This window comes from Teleopsis dalmanni, chromosome X (genome assembly GCF_002237135.1).
Source record: "Teleopsis dalmanni isolate 2A chromosome X, ASM223713v2, whole genome shotgun sequence".
NCBI classification, from domain to species: Eukaryota; Metazoa; Arthropoda; class Insecta; order Diptera; family Diopsidae; genus Teleopsis; species Teleopsis dalmanni.
The window spans coordinates 84,322,611-84,336,876 of record NC_051848.1 but is presented as its reverse complement, the minus strand read 5'-3'; the positions used below and the strand labels follow the sequence as shown (position 1 = coordinate 84,336,876).

The window sequence follows — 14,266 nt, the reverse complement described above, 5'->3', positions numbered from 1 at the left end:
ATTTAAAAAAATCATCTACCTAATAGAGTTACGTGGTAAACAGTGCTGTTCGTTAACAGACTTTTCAATACGCTGATTGGCCTGGGGCACGATAGATTCATAAAAATGCGATATAGTTGTCCTAGTGGCCATGTTATACACACAGTAAAAACGAAAGAAATATATTTCGCTTAAAATTGGATGAATATAACAGGTAATGTCGGGAAAAATGACTATAGGACGACATAGACTATAGACAGACTTAACCTGCGTTGTCGAATCCCCTTAGTATATGTCTACTGGCGTTCGAAGAGAAGACATCGGAGCACCTGTCGTGTATATATTCATTTTTGTCCAGAACTAGGTTTAAATTTTTTTGAATACCATTTTTAATACAGTCAGCAATATTTCTAACATTATTATTAGCCACATACCATCATATCCAATGGCTCCGGTTAATTCTAATATGCCTAACCTTCTACTCGCAATTACGAGAAATGTGGGATCAATACAACTTTCTTAACTAATTGAGATGAATTCGACCCTTCTTCCACTTCACCTTTCTGTTTCGATCCAAAACAGTGTTACTGAGTAATAAATGTCAAAATTTAGGTCTATTAGGAGCAAATATGTGTGCTTTTATGCGAACTTGTATTCATATCCATACAAAAATAAATACATTTTAAGTTGAGACACAAACAAATAGTATCAAAATAGTAGTTAAAGTAAGAAGTTAAAGATTGTGGTCATGACCAAAGAGACCTTAAAATTACCATGACTATTCGTCATACGACTGTCTATATTAGAGGTACAGAACTATCGATAGTCTAAACCAACGATAGTGAGCGATAGTTTTTTTCCAAACCATTGATAGTTTTCGATAGTCTGTTAATGTCAATATAAATATCTGTTCAATTCAATAAATTATGTTTTTATTTCAAATTTCAACTAAAATTTAATGAATATGACACAGTACTGTTGTTATTTTTGTTGGATTAAGAAGTGCTGAATAAAATCTCTTCAAATGTTCTTGTAGGTTCGAGGTGTTACCGCTCGTCTTATAATCTATGCCACAGTTTATGCACTTGGCGAGTTTTTTATACGCAGATCTTTTAAAGTATCTCCATACTTTTGAAGTACCTTTCTTTCGTTTAGGTGTTTTATTTTTAGTCGTACTAGCGTCCGAGTCAGCGCTGCTGGATTCGCATGACATTTCGCACGCATTTGTGGGTAAAGGTGAACTGCAGCACTTTGCTTAAATAAAACATTAACATTTTGAATACTTCAGAATAACTCTTACACCAAATAATACCTTTTTCGGCTCGAATTAGAAATTTCTCTATACTATTTAATAGTAATTTAATGTGGAAATGCTAATCTCCGTGACGTTTTTAGAATAAGAATTTAAAATTCTCTATGCACTGTGAAAAACTATAGTTCCAAAAAATTCAACTTTTTTTGTGAAGCGTTGCTATGACAAACTACTGCCATCCGAATCGGCGAAACGAATCAATAGTGGTAAACCATCGATAGTCTCAATAGTGCCACCCATAATTCTTCACGTCTATTCTGTATAACATGGTCTTAACACGCAGTCAAGGACCATCTAATCAAATATTATTAACAAACTAATTCTGGCAATTATCTTTAAGCTCAACATCTAAAGATGGTTGGTATTAAAAGCTGTCTTAAAAGCTTTTTTCTATCTTTCAGGAGACTAAATGAAAGATGTGCTGTAGAGTAATTCTTTCGATTAAGAACTGATTTTTTGTTAGATAATTTTTATTAACAACAATTTTTATTAACAATTAACAATTATTTTTAATATCATTTGTGATATGGCGTTCAATTTGTAAACGTGTTGATTTACTGTCTCCGTTAAAATTTAAAAAAAAGCTATTTCATATATTTATGTGTAAAATATATAATTTTTGTATACAACAATTTCAATATATAAATATATTTTTATGTTTTTAAGCTATAATTTTAAAACTAATTCATTTTTTTGTTGTGACACTTCTGTGCTAAATACGTTAAAAGCTTCAGTCATTTCATTCATGACATTAATTTAATTTAAGAGATTTTCAATAACTAATTATTTATGTATAAATAATAACAAAGAAACATACAACTCGCGGCTTTTCATCGTTTTTATATATAATTTATATCAAAGAATACTTGTAAACAAAACAAACCAACCAATACACTCTCAAAATAATTTACTTCTACCAGACCAAGCATGTTGTTTTGTTGTTGTAAGTCGACCCACCACGAGTGAAAAGTTCCACCATGCCGAACGGAATGTTTCACCACCACAAACGGTCTCCAATTTTCTTTAAGCGCGGTGCAGACTATCATACTGTCATACGAGAGAGAAAAACTTATCCATGAACGATTTTGAATATATTTCCTATGTCGAATAAAATTTTTAAAAATAATTTACTTTTCTTCTTTTATTTTTTCAAGTTAAATAAAATCAAACTTCGGATACCTCACAACTTAAAACTTAATAAATATATATATAATAAATGAAATCTAAAACTTATAAATATTATATATAAAATGGCAAAAATAAGTGGACTTTTATTTAATACAAAATTTTTTACTTAATAATTTTTTAATAAATGATAGTAAATTTAAATATCAGCTAATATTAAAAGATTTTTATTTATAAAACTGTTCAGACATGTTTCAATTTCATAATAGGAAAATGCACAATCATTCGCGATGGGCAGGTATCGATAAGTAATTTCATCTTTTATTATAAATCGCAATAAATGAATTCTAATTTACGAAATTCTACAATCGAAGTTAAAAGACATATACAAATTAATTTATATAGTATCAAAATGCTCTCAACTTCTTTCATAATTATAAGTCAATATAATTTGTCGCCGACTAATTATTTGATTCTTTCTTTGAACCACAAGACTGCCCTCGTTTATAGTATAAACTCAAATGAATTTTACAGTATGAGTATATTATTTAAGGACGTGTCTTTCATGATAATGCATGATATATCCTTGCATATTACTATTACCCTTGGTTACTGAACATGTCTATATATGATGATACATGTCAATACTTGTACATGTATATATTTAATTGAATAGAGAAATTTAGAACAGTAGTGAGCTAGAACAACAAAAATTATTTTTATATAATTTTAATTAATTGAATTTTTGGCTGACCATACGGGTGTTTCGAGTATTTAGAATTAGCCATCATTAGTGATCATGAAAATAGTTCTTGTATTTAATTAATCGTAAATAATTTTTTTGAGACTGCAAGTACCAGAAAACGAACCCGTGATTTCATATTTCATATTTTTCATGCCAAGTCTATTTAAATGATTTATTATTTTGCAATATTAACCGAAGACTTCTTCAATGTCAGAATTAACACTATATTATATTTTTGCATAATGCTTAGTGTGAAGTTTTGATAGTTTCAAGACTTGTTAGAGGCTAGGGGCAGTTTGTAATTTACTGGAAAGAATTATTGAGGAAACGTTTGTTTTATTAGGTGTCTATGTAAATATGACAACTAGATTGTTATTATAAATGTCCACAGATCTATGTAAGCTTGCAAGTAATTATTGCATGTGTTTAACTATTTATCTGATTAGTAAACAATTTTGCTTTATAGGACGACCTAAGATATTGAGCGTAGAGTTCGTAAAACAATTGGAGAATATGTTAAGAATTTTTGGAAGGTATTTGGAACAGAAGTGGGACACAATTAAGAAATCTATGAAATCAAATGATTTGGTATTTTAGAAAATCTTTCCAAATTAATTAATTAATTTAAACTTTTGTATTTGTTTATACAAATATAATAAATTATGTTATGTTTTTCTATGAAGCATTACTCTTAGTGCAAATTTGAAATATTAAATTTGCAATCTATATTTTATATTTATCTTTTTGCGTCATTTAGTACATTATTTTACTAGGAAACTTGTGTTGTAGAACTAAAAGTTAAGGGAAATCGGCTTGGAAAAGGTTTAATAAAACTGCGGATCGTTTTCAATAATCAACCCATTAATTGAAACATATTCTTGAAATTTTGTAAGCAAAAGCCATGGATATTTAGTGTTTGTCTTAACAATGGTTTAATATATTTTTAAAGAGACTAAGGTTTATTCTAGTGTTCAAATCTTTTTTCTATACTTCTTTCGAGGTTGCGAGGATACTTTTTCCGATTTATTTTAATCCTTTTTCGTTTATTTATTGCAAATGTCCATTATCATTTCACAATAAATATATATTTTCAATAAGCTATACAAAATGGATACTGAGTGAATTTATAGTATTTCGATCAGTTTTATATACTCGTATAAGGTTCCATTAAACAGTTTTGGTTATTTTTAAATAAACTTTTAATATCCAAGACATTTATATGAGAGCGATATAGATGTATAAAGTAATTATTTAGTCATGAAGTATTATGAATACTTAGTAATGAAAAAAGCATCGAATCAACAGGTTGAAAGTTTAACTCTCTAAAATTACATCTTGGAAATATTAAATTTTTGAACTAAAACCCTATTTCAGTTATTAAGAGAGGAGATTCAAAAAATTCAGATTATTTAGTAAATACTTATTAATAATTCAATGCAGCAGAGAGGTTTTATTATTTAATAATAGGCTATGAATGCACCCCGAACTAAAACATCTATTGTGCCCATAAGGGCTCAACTAAAACAATTGTAGACTATTTATAAATCTCCTAACTGGTGTAGGTTTAATTTTTCCAAACTGGATTTGGGAGTAAGATCCCGTTTCTAAGGTAATCAAGTCTACGTCTTGCCGCTGCTGGGCTGCTGCATGGAATATGTTCTGATGTTTTCTCCATTTCATGACAGAGTCGACGGAAATCACTTTCTACCACTACTAAATTCTTCATACCATGAAGTTACTGTAACCACAATTGCAATATCTCTAGAAAGGAACAAACACAAATACAAATGTTGACAAATTGACAATCAACATAATTAATACTCTAAAATAACTATAAACCTGCTCAACTTATAAGTTTATACGGTCTTACACAACACTGGAGAAATATTGTTAACTTTAATGAATGCAAAATAAAAAGATCATAGCTGCAAAAGAAATTTTTTTCTGATCAGTTATAATTAATACTGAATCAATTTTCTGTGGAATATTTTTTATAATTTTAGGTATAATTAAATCTACAAAGAATAATTTTAATTAAACGGAGTTAAAAAGTCTTAATTTTTGTCACAATATTTTATTTATGAATAATATATACTCCATTGATATCAACACATTATTTCTATATATATATATATATATGTATATATATGAAATATTCGAATGTTTTTAAATAGTTATGGTTAATATCTATTTTAAGAACGAGTGGTTTTAAGGTTTGGTTTCTTCTTCTTTCGTTTTTCTTCAGCATGCGTAGAATCGAACTTGACCCCTTGTTTGAAGTCATCGTAAGATTGATGTAAATAGTTAGTGTATTCAAAATTTATTAATTCCTCTCTAACGTCATTGAAAGACATTGGATTGTTTACAATATCTAATTCATTTGCATCAGTGTCCATATTTTCACCACAAACCAACTTACACATACTGTTTAATCCGACGAGATTCAGTACATACCATGCAATCGATGATATCCAACAAGTATCAATTGCTTTCACATGTATTTCAGGTTGCAAGAGTTTTTTAAAATTCAACGTGACGGGAAATGGTATCTTAGCAACAACAAATCCTGAAAGCAGTTTTTCTATGAAACTCCCTACTACTACCATTGGCAATAGTTCTATCATCCGGGTTTGAAAGGAATGCATCATCGTCATTTGTACGTTTCCTAATTGTTGGGATTTAATGATTTTTGTTAAGCAGCCAGAGTCCTCGTTGACAAAGAAATCCTTTCGCATTAAAAACGAGTGTCTTGGCAGATATTTTCCATTCTTAATCAAAAGACGGGCACGCATCATGGCATGGCTATGGTATTATTGAAAGGTAATAAAATCTAATTTTTATTAATCATGTGTGCAAAATCTTACCCATCTGTGATCTGCTGAAGATCTTGTTTGTCTCCCGACACCAAAAGGGCAACGCAATAATAGCGAAGAAGCCCAACTGCAAACGTTATAATCACAATTGGAATGAAAACCCAATTGCGTATAGTTGGGTCGATCACCAAATGCATATCATTTGTTTCAGTCATATTCTTGAGCCAGCAAACTGGGTAAACCATTTTATCTCCTTTAAAAACGTGTGACCAATTTGTACAACTTGCAGAAGTAATTTGCGTTCAGATACAATATATCACTACAACAAATATTTGACAATAGCTGTCATTATTGACATATATTATTCACAGTAGAGGAATATTATTAAGAATTGTAGGACTTAGTTTAAAAATAGTTTACATTCTACGAGCAAAACTACAATTTAATTTCATATTATTGTACTCGTGATATATGTATGAATAGATTATAAAAAATGTAGTACGCAAGGGAGTTTATCATGTCATGGACAACTGGACAACAGTCGGAAATCATAGGTTATAGTGATTCTGTGATTATTAGCAAATCCTTCTCTTCTTTATTCTACATTAAACCCAGACACTAATTCCGATTTCCCTTCTGCAAAATTTAATGGTGTACGATTAGTTTCTGCTAAGCAAATTCTTAATTAAATAAAATCTATAGGAAATAAAAATACAAAAAATCAAACATAATATTGAAATTTTTTAAAATTAGTTATATTATATCCTTCGATTAAAAAAATGAAAGATAACAAATTAAAGCTAACCTTACTTCATAAGAAAAAGTTTAAGCAACAGCCCGTAAACCTCCTAATAATAAATAATTAGAATTTCTAGAACACCCTGGAATTATTACAGTATATATCCCTATCATTGTAATTCTCGAAAAAAAGAATAAACTTCAATTAAATCTATATAATCTTCTATAATTAATCTATCTGTATAATCTTCTCAACATAGGTAACATATACACATTCAAACTAATATAGATAAAAACAATGAAAAAGTAGGAGAATAATATTAAGAAATATAATTTGATATTAATGGATAAGTTTGTTCGCTACTAAATAACTTACTAAATAATCACTAAAAGGTTGAACTATTCCAATAAATCCAACTTTATTTTGATCCTTACGAATCTGAATATATCCTAAAACTTTACGTTCCAACAAAGTCAAAAAAGCTATACCCACTAAACCACAAATAATTAATAATAAACTTCTTAATAAAGATATAATAACTTCATTTAAAAAAAAAGTACTATTTATACTTTTTAAAATTATATAAATAAATTCTAAATTTATTGCAGTAATCTGCCAAATAATTGTTTACCACCCAGACTCATCTGAGTGGTAGAAAATTGAAATGTTACTAAAACAACACTTCTCATATGTCTTAAAAATACGATTGTATTGAAAATATCTTAAAAAAGATATCCTTAAAAAACTTAAAAATAGATATGAATATAAGTATATATACAAATATTATAAATATACAAATGATAATAATAACATAATATAAAAATAAAAGTAAAAGTAATAGAACACAACATTAGTCAAAATATTGATATCTCGGAACCACGGAATCCACCGCTATCCAAGAACAAAAGTCATAACCAACACTAATCCATACTAACATAAGTCAATACATAAATAAAAAATACCTAATAAATTATAACAAATTCAAATAAATTGAATAATAAATCATTCAATGGGCCGGCAAAACCTTAAAATATATACAAAAAGAGATGTTTTTGTTCAACAGGCGAATAGGTATTACATTTGCCAAATTCTCTATTTAAACTTTTTAAACAAATTTATTTTAACATATTTAATACACTAATTTTTACATTATTATTTAGTTAAGTAAATTAAAATAAAAATTTTGAAAAATAAATTATAGTTCTATATATATAAATAAATTAGAAAAAAATTTTTAATAATTACTAAGTATTCGATTATTTTATAAATTTAATATTAAATCAAAAAAAACAAAACAACCATATTTTCAAAACTGAATTACAAATCATAATCGTCAAGTGGTTCGTCCTTTATCCACAGGAAATTATCCGCTCTTATAATACCAGCAAATTCGTCGTCAGAATCATTGTTGTCAGATGGTGGTTGTGGTGCATTTTGTCTTAAGAGGCTAGGACTGAAATTATTAATTGCTCTAGAATTATTTGCATGTACCGTACAAATTGGTAGAGCAGATTTTTGAATTGGTGCCATAGCAGGCGTAGCAATAACCATAGATAAAGTACCAATAACAGCAACAGATGAATAAGGCGAAGACTTAGAAGTTGTAGCGAAAGTAGATGCAGTAATATTTGCAGTAGTATTGACAGTTGTATTTGAAGCATGCAAAGCAATCAGATTGGAAGAGTTTCCTGGACTGTTTACTATAGAAGCAGCATTTGCTGTAACTGCTGCATTATTGACTATATTATTCTTGGGGATAATTTGAAAAATTAGACGATTCACACCCTTTACTTTTTGCCAAACAGTGTATGACACTCCTGGTACGAGTCTGAATCCTGGTCTAGGTTTAGCTTCTGGCCCAGTACTATGTTCTTTTGGTTTTCGAACAACGATTACAGGTACTGAATCCGATTTATTTTCAACTGTTTTCTCATCATCTTTTTTGCTTTGCGGACTCTCAATTACAGAGTCATTAAAGTCTTTACAGTCATTTAAATTCGTATTTGTTGCAGACACTGTAGTTAGTGTTTTACTATGCATAGTATTGCTGGTCTGGGTCTGGACCTTGGTCCAGTACTGCGAAACTCTATCAGAAACACTGGGGACGAATTTGTTAAAACGACTGTTAGCAAGTCTAACTGATGGAACAGCACTAACTCGACACCGACTAATTGCATTCTGAGAAAGTAACTTCGATGCTGCACTGGTTGTAGACGTTTTAGCCACACAGCTTGATGCTGCACAATTAATAGTACGTATGTTTGTATTAGAAGCATGCAAAGTAATCAGATTGGAAGAGTTTACTGAACTATTAACGATAGAAGTAGCATTTGCTGTAACTGCTGCATTATTGACCATATTATTCTTGGGGATAATTCGATATATGGGACCACACACACCATTTACTTTTCCCGAAACTGTATATGGTACTCTTGTTGCGAGTCTGGCTCCTGGTCCGAGTTTGGTTTCTGGTTGACTACTGTGTCCTATAGGTTTTCGAACAACGATTACGGGTACTGAATTCGATTTATTTTCAACTGTTCGGTTCTCTTCATATTTTTTGCTTTGCGGACTTTCAATTACAGAGTCATTGAAGTCTCTACAGTCATCTAAAGTCGTAACTATAGCTTTAAAAATATTTTGAATTAACACGATACGCTGTCGTTTATTCATTGCCTTAATATATTGTTTATATATTTCTAAATATTTGTCTTCTTTCGATCTATTCGTATCAAATTGTACAGATTTCTCACACATAATTGGTTTAAGTGTATTTAATTGTAATTGTGTTCGCTTTGCAAGGCTTGTATCGGTTTGAACTTTTGCAAACTTAGCCGGTGGTGTTCCTTCGCCTTCAGATTCTAAAGCTTGAAGATCTGCATTAGTTTTTGTGTTTGAATGATCTTCATTTAAAAATGAAGGCCCGTCAATTATTTTCAGTTTTCTTGGCATCTTTTTTTTTTTTTGTGGCATCTTCATTATCAAATCGTTCTATATAATCGATATCATTATTTGTTTGTGCATGAGGAACTAATAATTCAACAAGATCAGCTAAATAATTCTCCCTATACGAGTTGACGTACGTTTCGATTTCGACCGAATTTTACAAATATTGACTGAAATAATGAAAATAACAATATTAATGAAATTCAATACATAATATAAATAAAACTAAAATCTGTAAAGGAAATTGACGTCTTTTAGTCTTTTTAACATTTATTAAAATAAAACATGAAAAGAATTGAAGTAAACCGGAATATATGTACATAAACAAACTATTTTAATTTCACTTAATAATTAATTTAACAAACTTACTTAACACTGTATAACTTTCATTTGTGAGTGAATACGATATTGGCATAAGCCTTATTTCTGAGTGACTGAGTGACAGTAGAATAGATATATCAAAAAATGCTGACTTAAAATCATGTTCGTGAAGAAATGAGTGGAATTGAGTGGAAGATAAATCAGTTTAAAGGAGCTTTGTTAAATGGATCGGAAAAGTGTTAAAAGTGTTATGGCTTGACAAACTCCTTCTTACTGTGCGAAAGTAATCTGCCCAATATGGAGAGAAATATTATTAATTGGTGGATCGAATGGAACTAACAGAAAAGAAAAACTTTCTATGAAAAATTATTACACAAAATCAAAAACAACTTCTTTTGAACTACCAACGAAATGAAGTATGTTGGTCATGGCACTCTGCTATGCAAAAAACCTTACGTACACAGAGTTAATATCCAACCCAATTCATATTTACAACTAAAAACTTAAAGTTTTTTGTGGAAGAAGACTGAAGTATGTAGTCACATTATATATTTGCTCTTAGAACAGCTCCAATAAGAAATGTAAGTGAAACATGGAAGAATTGAGAAACACCTTAAGAATACATCCTAATAAAATAAACGTAAGAGACTTTTTCTTGCCTTCAATGGCAAGGTTGTACAACACCAACAACTACAGAAGATTAACATAAATAGTTAATGACCATAAATTCACATATTATTTTTAAGATATATAAGAAAATTTGATCCTGGCTTTCAGATGACATCATTTTCTGCAACAAAAATCTGTCAAAATAATGACAATCACGATTTCAACAGTACTTTCGAAATGCAATGGCATTTATATCATTGACATTGAGATACTCCTACTTCCAAAGTCAAATAAAAATAGAAAGTTCTTGCCAATTTATTTGAGGGGAAACGAAGAACAGCAAGTTAATGTTTGTAGAAAGGGCCATTGTTAGATTTGAAAAATTTTATTGAATGCAAAAGGTCGATTAACTCAGACTTTCCAAAACGCTTCGGAAAGACAGCAAAACGATAATTAAATGGTCGCAATCGTATTGTCGTGAATGTTGTGTACAACTACTTAGAAAAAGAAGTTGGTGCAAACATTTTAGTTCAATTGATGTATATATTGGTGAACACAACACAAAAATTGCAGATTATCCTAAAAATGTTCAATATGGCAACAAAATTTGGCAAATTTAGAGTAAATTTAGATTAAGTCCAAATTCAACAGATACAAACGCCATTAGATAGAACACTCAAAGACTTAACTGAAAATGATGCACTATTCGGAGATGCATCAATTTTGCTTTAAGATGATTTTCAACAAACTGACAGCAACACCACGTCCGACATTCATAGATGAAAAAACAAAACTACAAATATAGTTAGCCTTATGTTAAATGGAAACCTTTGTTGTAACTGAAATTCGAGCTGAGCTGGTTCGAAAGGGGTTCAGGACAACATCTTAGAGATATAGTTATGCATAAGTTTAAGGTGAAGCATTAGTTTATTTATACGCACATGAAAACGCAACCGTGGATCGACCAGTGTATAATAAACGAACTTTATTAATATTAAATAAAGGACAATTAAATAAATAACATAAAGCATGCTAATATGAAACTGTCTTCCACTTAAGACCTGCAATATAAATACTCAAGAGCACTGAAGGAAGTACTATAGTTCAGACGTTTTTCTAAAGTTTTTACATAATTTTAGGCGAGTTCTCATAGAAATTGCCATTATTCGCATGTTTCACTTAAATTTCAGATTGCAGCTGCCCTAATTGCACATATGTGGAATGTGAATGCACCCAACTCCCGTAAGAAACATTAAATTAGAATGTTAAAAGTATATAACATTACTCAGCCAGAACTCACTGCTCCATGTTAATTCCATGTTTTTTTTTCTAATATAATGCAGTGATTGTCAAGATGGTCAAATCCACGTGTGAAGATAACCAACTATTTAAGTAAATAAAAACAAATACAATTGCTACAGATAAACATGGTGGTGGCGGTATGCTGTTACTGGAGGTGATTGGTGGCATCCTGTTATGTTGTTAGAATTATGGAAACGAAAGTTTATTTAAAATTTTTGAAGTAAACCAGAACGAAAATACTGAACGATCTTAACATTTTGATCTTAATTTATTACCAATAACACCCCAAACATACTACAATGGTCGTGAAAGAGTGGGTGCCGCAGAACATGTTTTGAGAACTGCAAACCGTTCATCCAATCATCAGACAAGGATCCGATTGTGCATTTATTGAATTTGTTAAAAGAAATTATGATATAGACAATAGACAAGCAAGCCTTCAATTGCTTGAAGGAAGAAAGACCAATATTGTTACAGAGGTAACTCTAAATCTTCTTACTCCTATGCTCTGCAAATTGACAGATATTATCAAACAAAAATTAGTATCAACTCATTATGAAAAATATGTATTTTGTCTTAAGTATAACTTTTGAAACGCTGACTGTGTCAATATTTTCTCAAAGTAAATTTGTTTTTTTTTAATTCTGCGTGAACACAACTAATTATCGAAGGTATACTAATAAACTATATAAATAATCAATTAGCTATCACAAGTTATTGTTTGATTGAGATTGTGTTTGTGTTTGTGTTTGTGATTGTCATGTGAAAAGTTTGCAATTTTAAATCTAATTAAATCGGGGATCAAGCAATCTCCAAATATAGTTTCACAAACTTATAAATATGCAATTTAATTTTTAATTTACCTCATGTTTATGTTCTTCACTTATATCAAAGGATTTTTGCATTTCAAAAACAATAAAAATAAACTTTAATTTCAAAGGTGTTGGCTTGAAAACCACCAACTGCTGATGCGTTTTTTCATTTCCATTTTTGTAGAAAGCATCCTGTCTTGAACAAACAATCCATGTAAAATATTGTTTTTTGAAGGTTTTTTATTCATGAACGCATACACTTATTGCATAGTATTGAAGACCAGTAACCAACCACAATTATTGCTTAATTACTAATAAGAAATCCATACCCGTTTCTTGGAATTCAACTGCTATTGCAGCCCAAGCCTCCTTATTCCGTGCTTTTGTTATAAACTTTATGTCCGTGATCGTACACGACAGCTAACTTTCGAACCGAACTTTCGACCGACAAAGTATTGCAATTTATTCCTATTTGTGATATTTTCTAATACTTTCACTTCAAATAATAAACTATGTTACAGCAAATTGAGTTCCTACACACCTCTTATAAAGCGTCTTTGCCTGACGCTTTGCAGCAAATTGCTGAACTATAGTTGACATTTACCTGTGATGCAGTGATGGAAAACGCAAAAACAAGAAAGTGCACATTGCTGAATCAAGTTTACACAAATGACATTATTTACACAAATGAATATGTGAAACATAAACAAAACACAAATAAATTTATATATTATTTGTACGTATGTATAGAAATTAATACTGTATTATAAATATTTGAACGCTTTTTAATAGTGTTCAATAAATATAAATCATAAAAAAATTTATTGTAATGGCGCTTCAATTGGTAAATCTGGTGTTACTTTTTTAATCGAGATTCACTCTTGGTTTAAGGTTTAATTTTCATTTTTGATTAGTTAATCTGCATAACACTCGAGATTAATGCGCAGCACTCGAGATTAACTCGAATATGACAGTCTAGATATTTTGCCAGAGTAGCACGATTACCCCGAAATTAACAGCTGTTTAATGTGACTTGACAAATAATGTATGATGTGATCGATATATGTATTTATGAAAAATAAAAATGTCTACTAACACTACTTAAAAAAATGTTAGAATACCTTAAAAATGTTCGATTGAACAACATTTGACAGATCTAGAGTAAATCTTGATTGAATCCAGACTTTCCAATCGGATATGTATACGTCATATGTTAAGTTTACCAATTGAGAGTTAATACTAATTTAGAAACATGGTACGTTAAAACAAATGTAATAAGTTTTTATTATTAAAACTCGCAAATTGTACAATTTTCACGGATCATAATCAGACTTCAACTCAAATTCCTATGTTATGGAGTATTACACTACTTTAGTAGTGCTACTTTTGTACTTTAGTACTTTAGTAGTGTAATAGTAGTGGCCTTTGACACATTTTAATTCTCAATGTTAATTTTTGTATAGTTTTAAGCCAAAATACATATATGAAGCATTTATTTATAATATAACAATATAAATATAGATAAAATACAATAAAATACATATTCATAGAATGTAGAATATA

The 14,266-nt window shown here is 29.8% G+C and overlaps 2 protein-coding genes across 2 annotated transcripts; both read right to left on the bottom strand.

The window, feature by feature from the left end:
* Window positions 1–5,353: 5,353 nt before the first annotated feature.
* On the bottom strand, window positions 5,354–6,315 carry LOC119688633 (ER membrane protein complex subunit 3-like). Its single transcript, XM_038103304.1, has 2 exons — window positions 6,026–6,315; window positions 5,354–5,963 (listed from the first exon to the last, which is right to left on the bottom strand). Exons 1-2 carry the CDS (start codon window positions 6,217–6,219, stop codon window positions 5,354–5,356), a joined length of 804 nt encoding a protein of 267 aa, XP_037959232.1. The 5' UTR covers window positions 6,220–6,315.
* Window positions 6,316–7,972: 1,657 nt separating this feature from the next.
* Window positions 7,973–13,387, bottom strand: LOC119662704. The gene is made up of 2 exons (XM_038072396.1): window positions 12,755–13,387; window positions 7,973–9,829 (listed from the first exon to the last, which is right to left on the bottom strand). The coding sequence occupies exon 2, from the start codon at window positions 9,690–9,692 to the stop codon at window positions 8,031–8,033; it is 1,662 nt and encodes a 553-aa protein (XP_037928324.1). The 5' UTR covers window positions 9,693–9,829; window positions 12,755–13,387; the 3' UTR covers window positions 7,973–8,030.
* Window positions 13,388–14,266: the final 879 nt, after the last annotated feature.

Bases quoted from the DNA above. Each gene is read 5' to 3' on its own strand.
- LOC119688633 (XM_038103304.1), bottom strand. From the start codon at position 6,219: ATGGTTTACCCAGTTTGCTGGCTCAAGAATATGACTGAAACAAATGAT. The intron at 5,964-6,025 runs GTAAGATTTTGC...ATAATACCATAG, and splicing joins CTTCAGCAGATCACAGATGG to CCATGCCATGATGCGTGCCC.
- LOC119662704 (XM_038072396.1), bottom strand. From the start codon at position 9,692: ATGAAGATGCCACAAAAAAAAAAAAAGATGCCAAGAAAACTGAAAATA.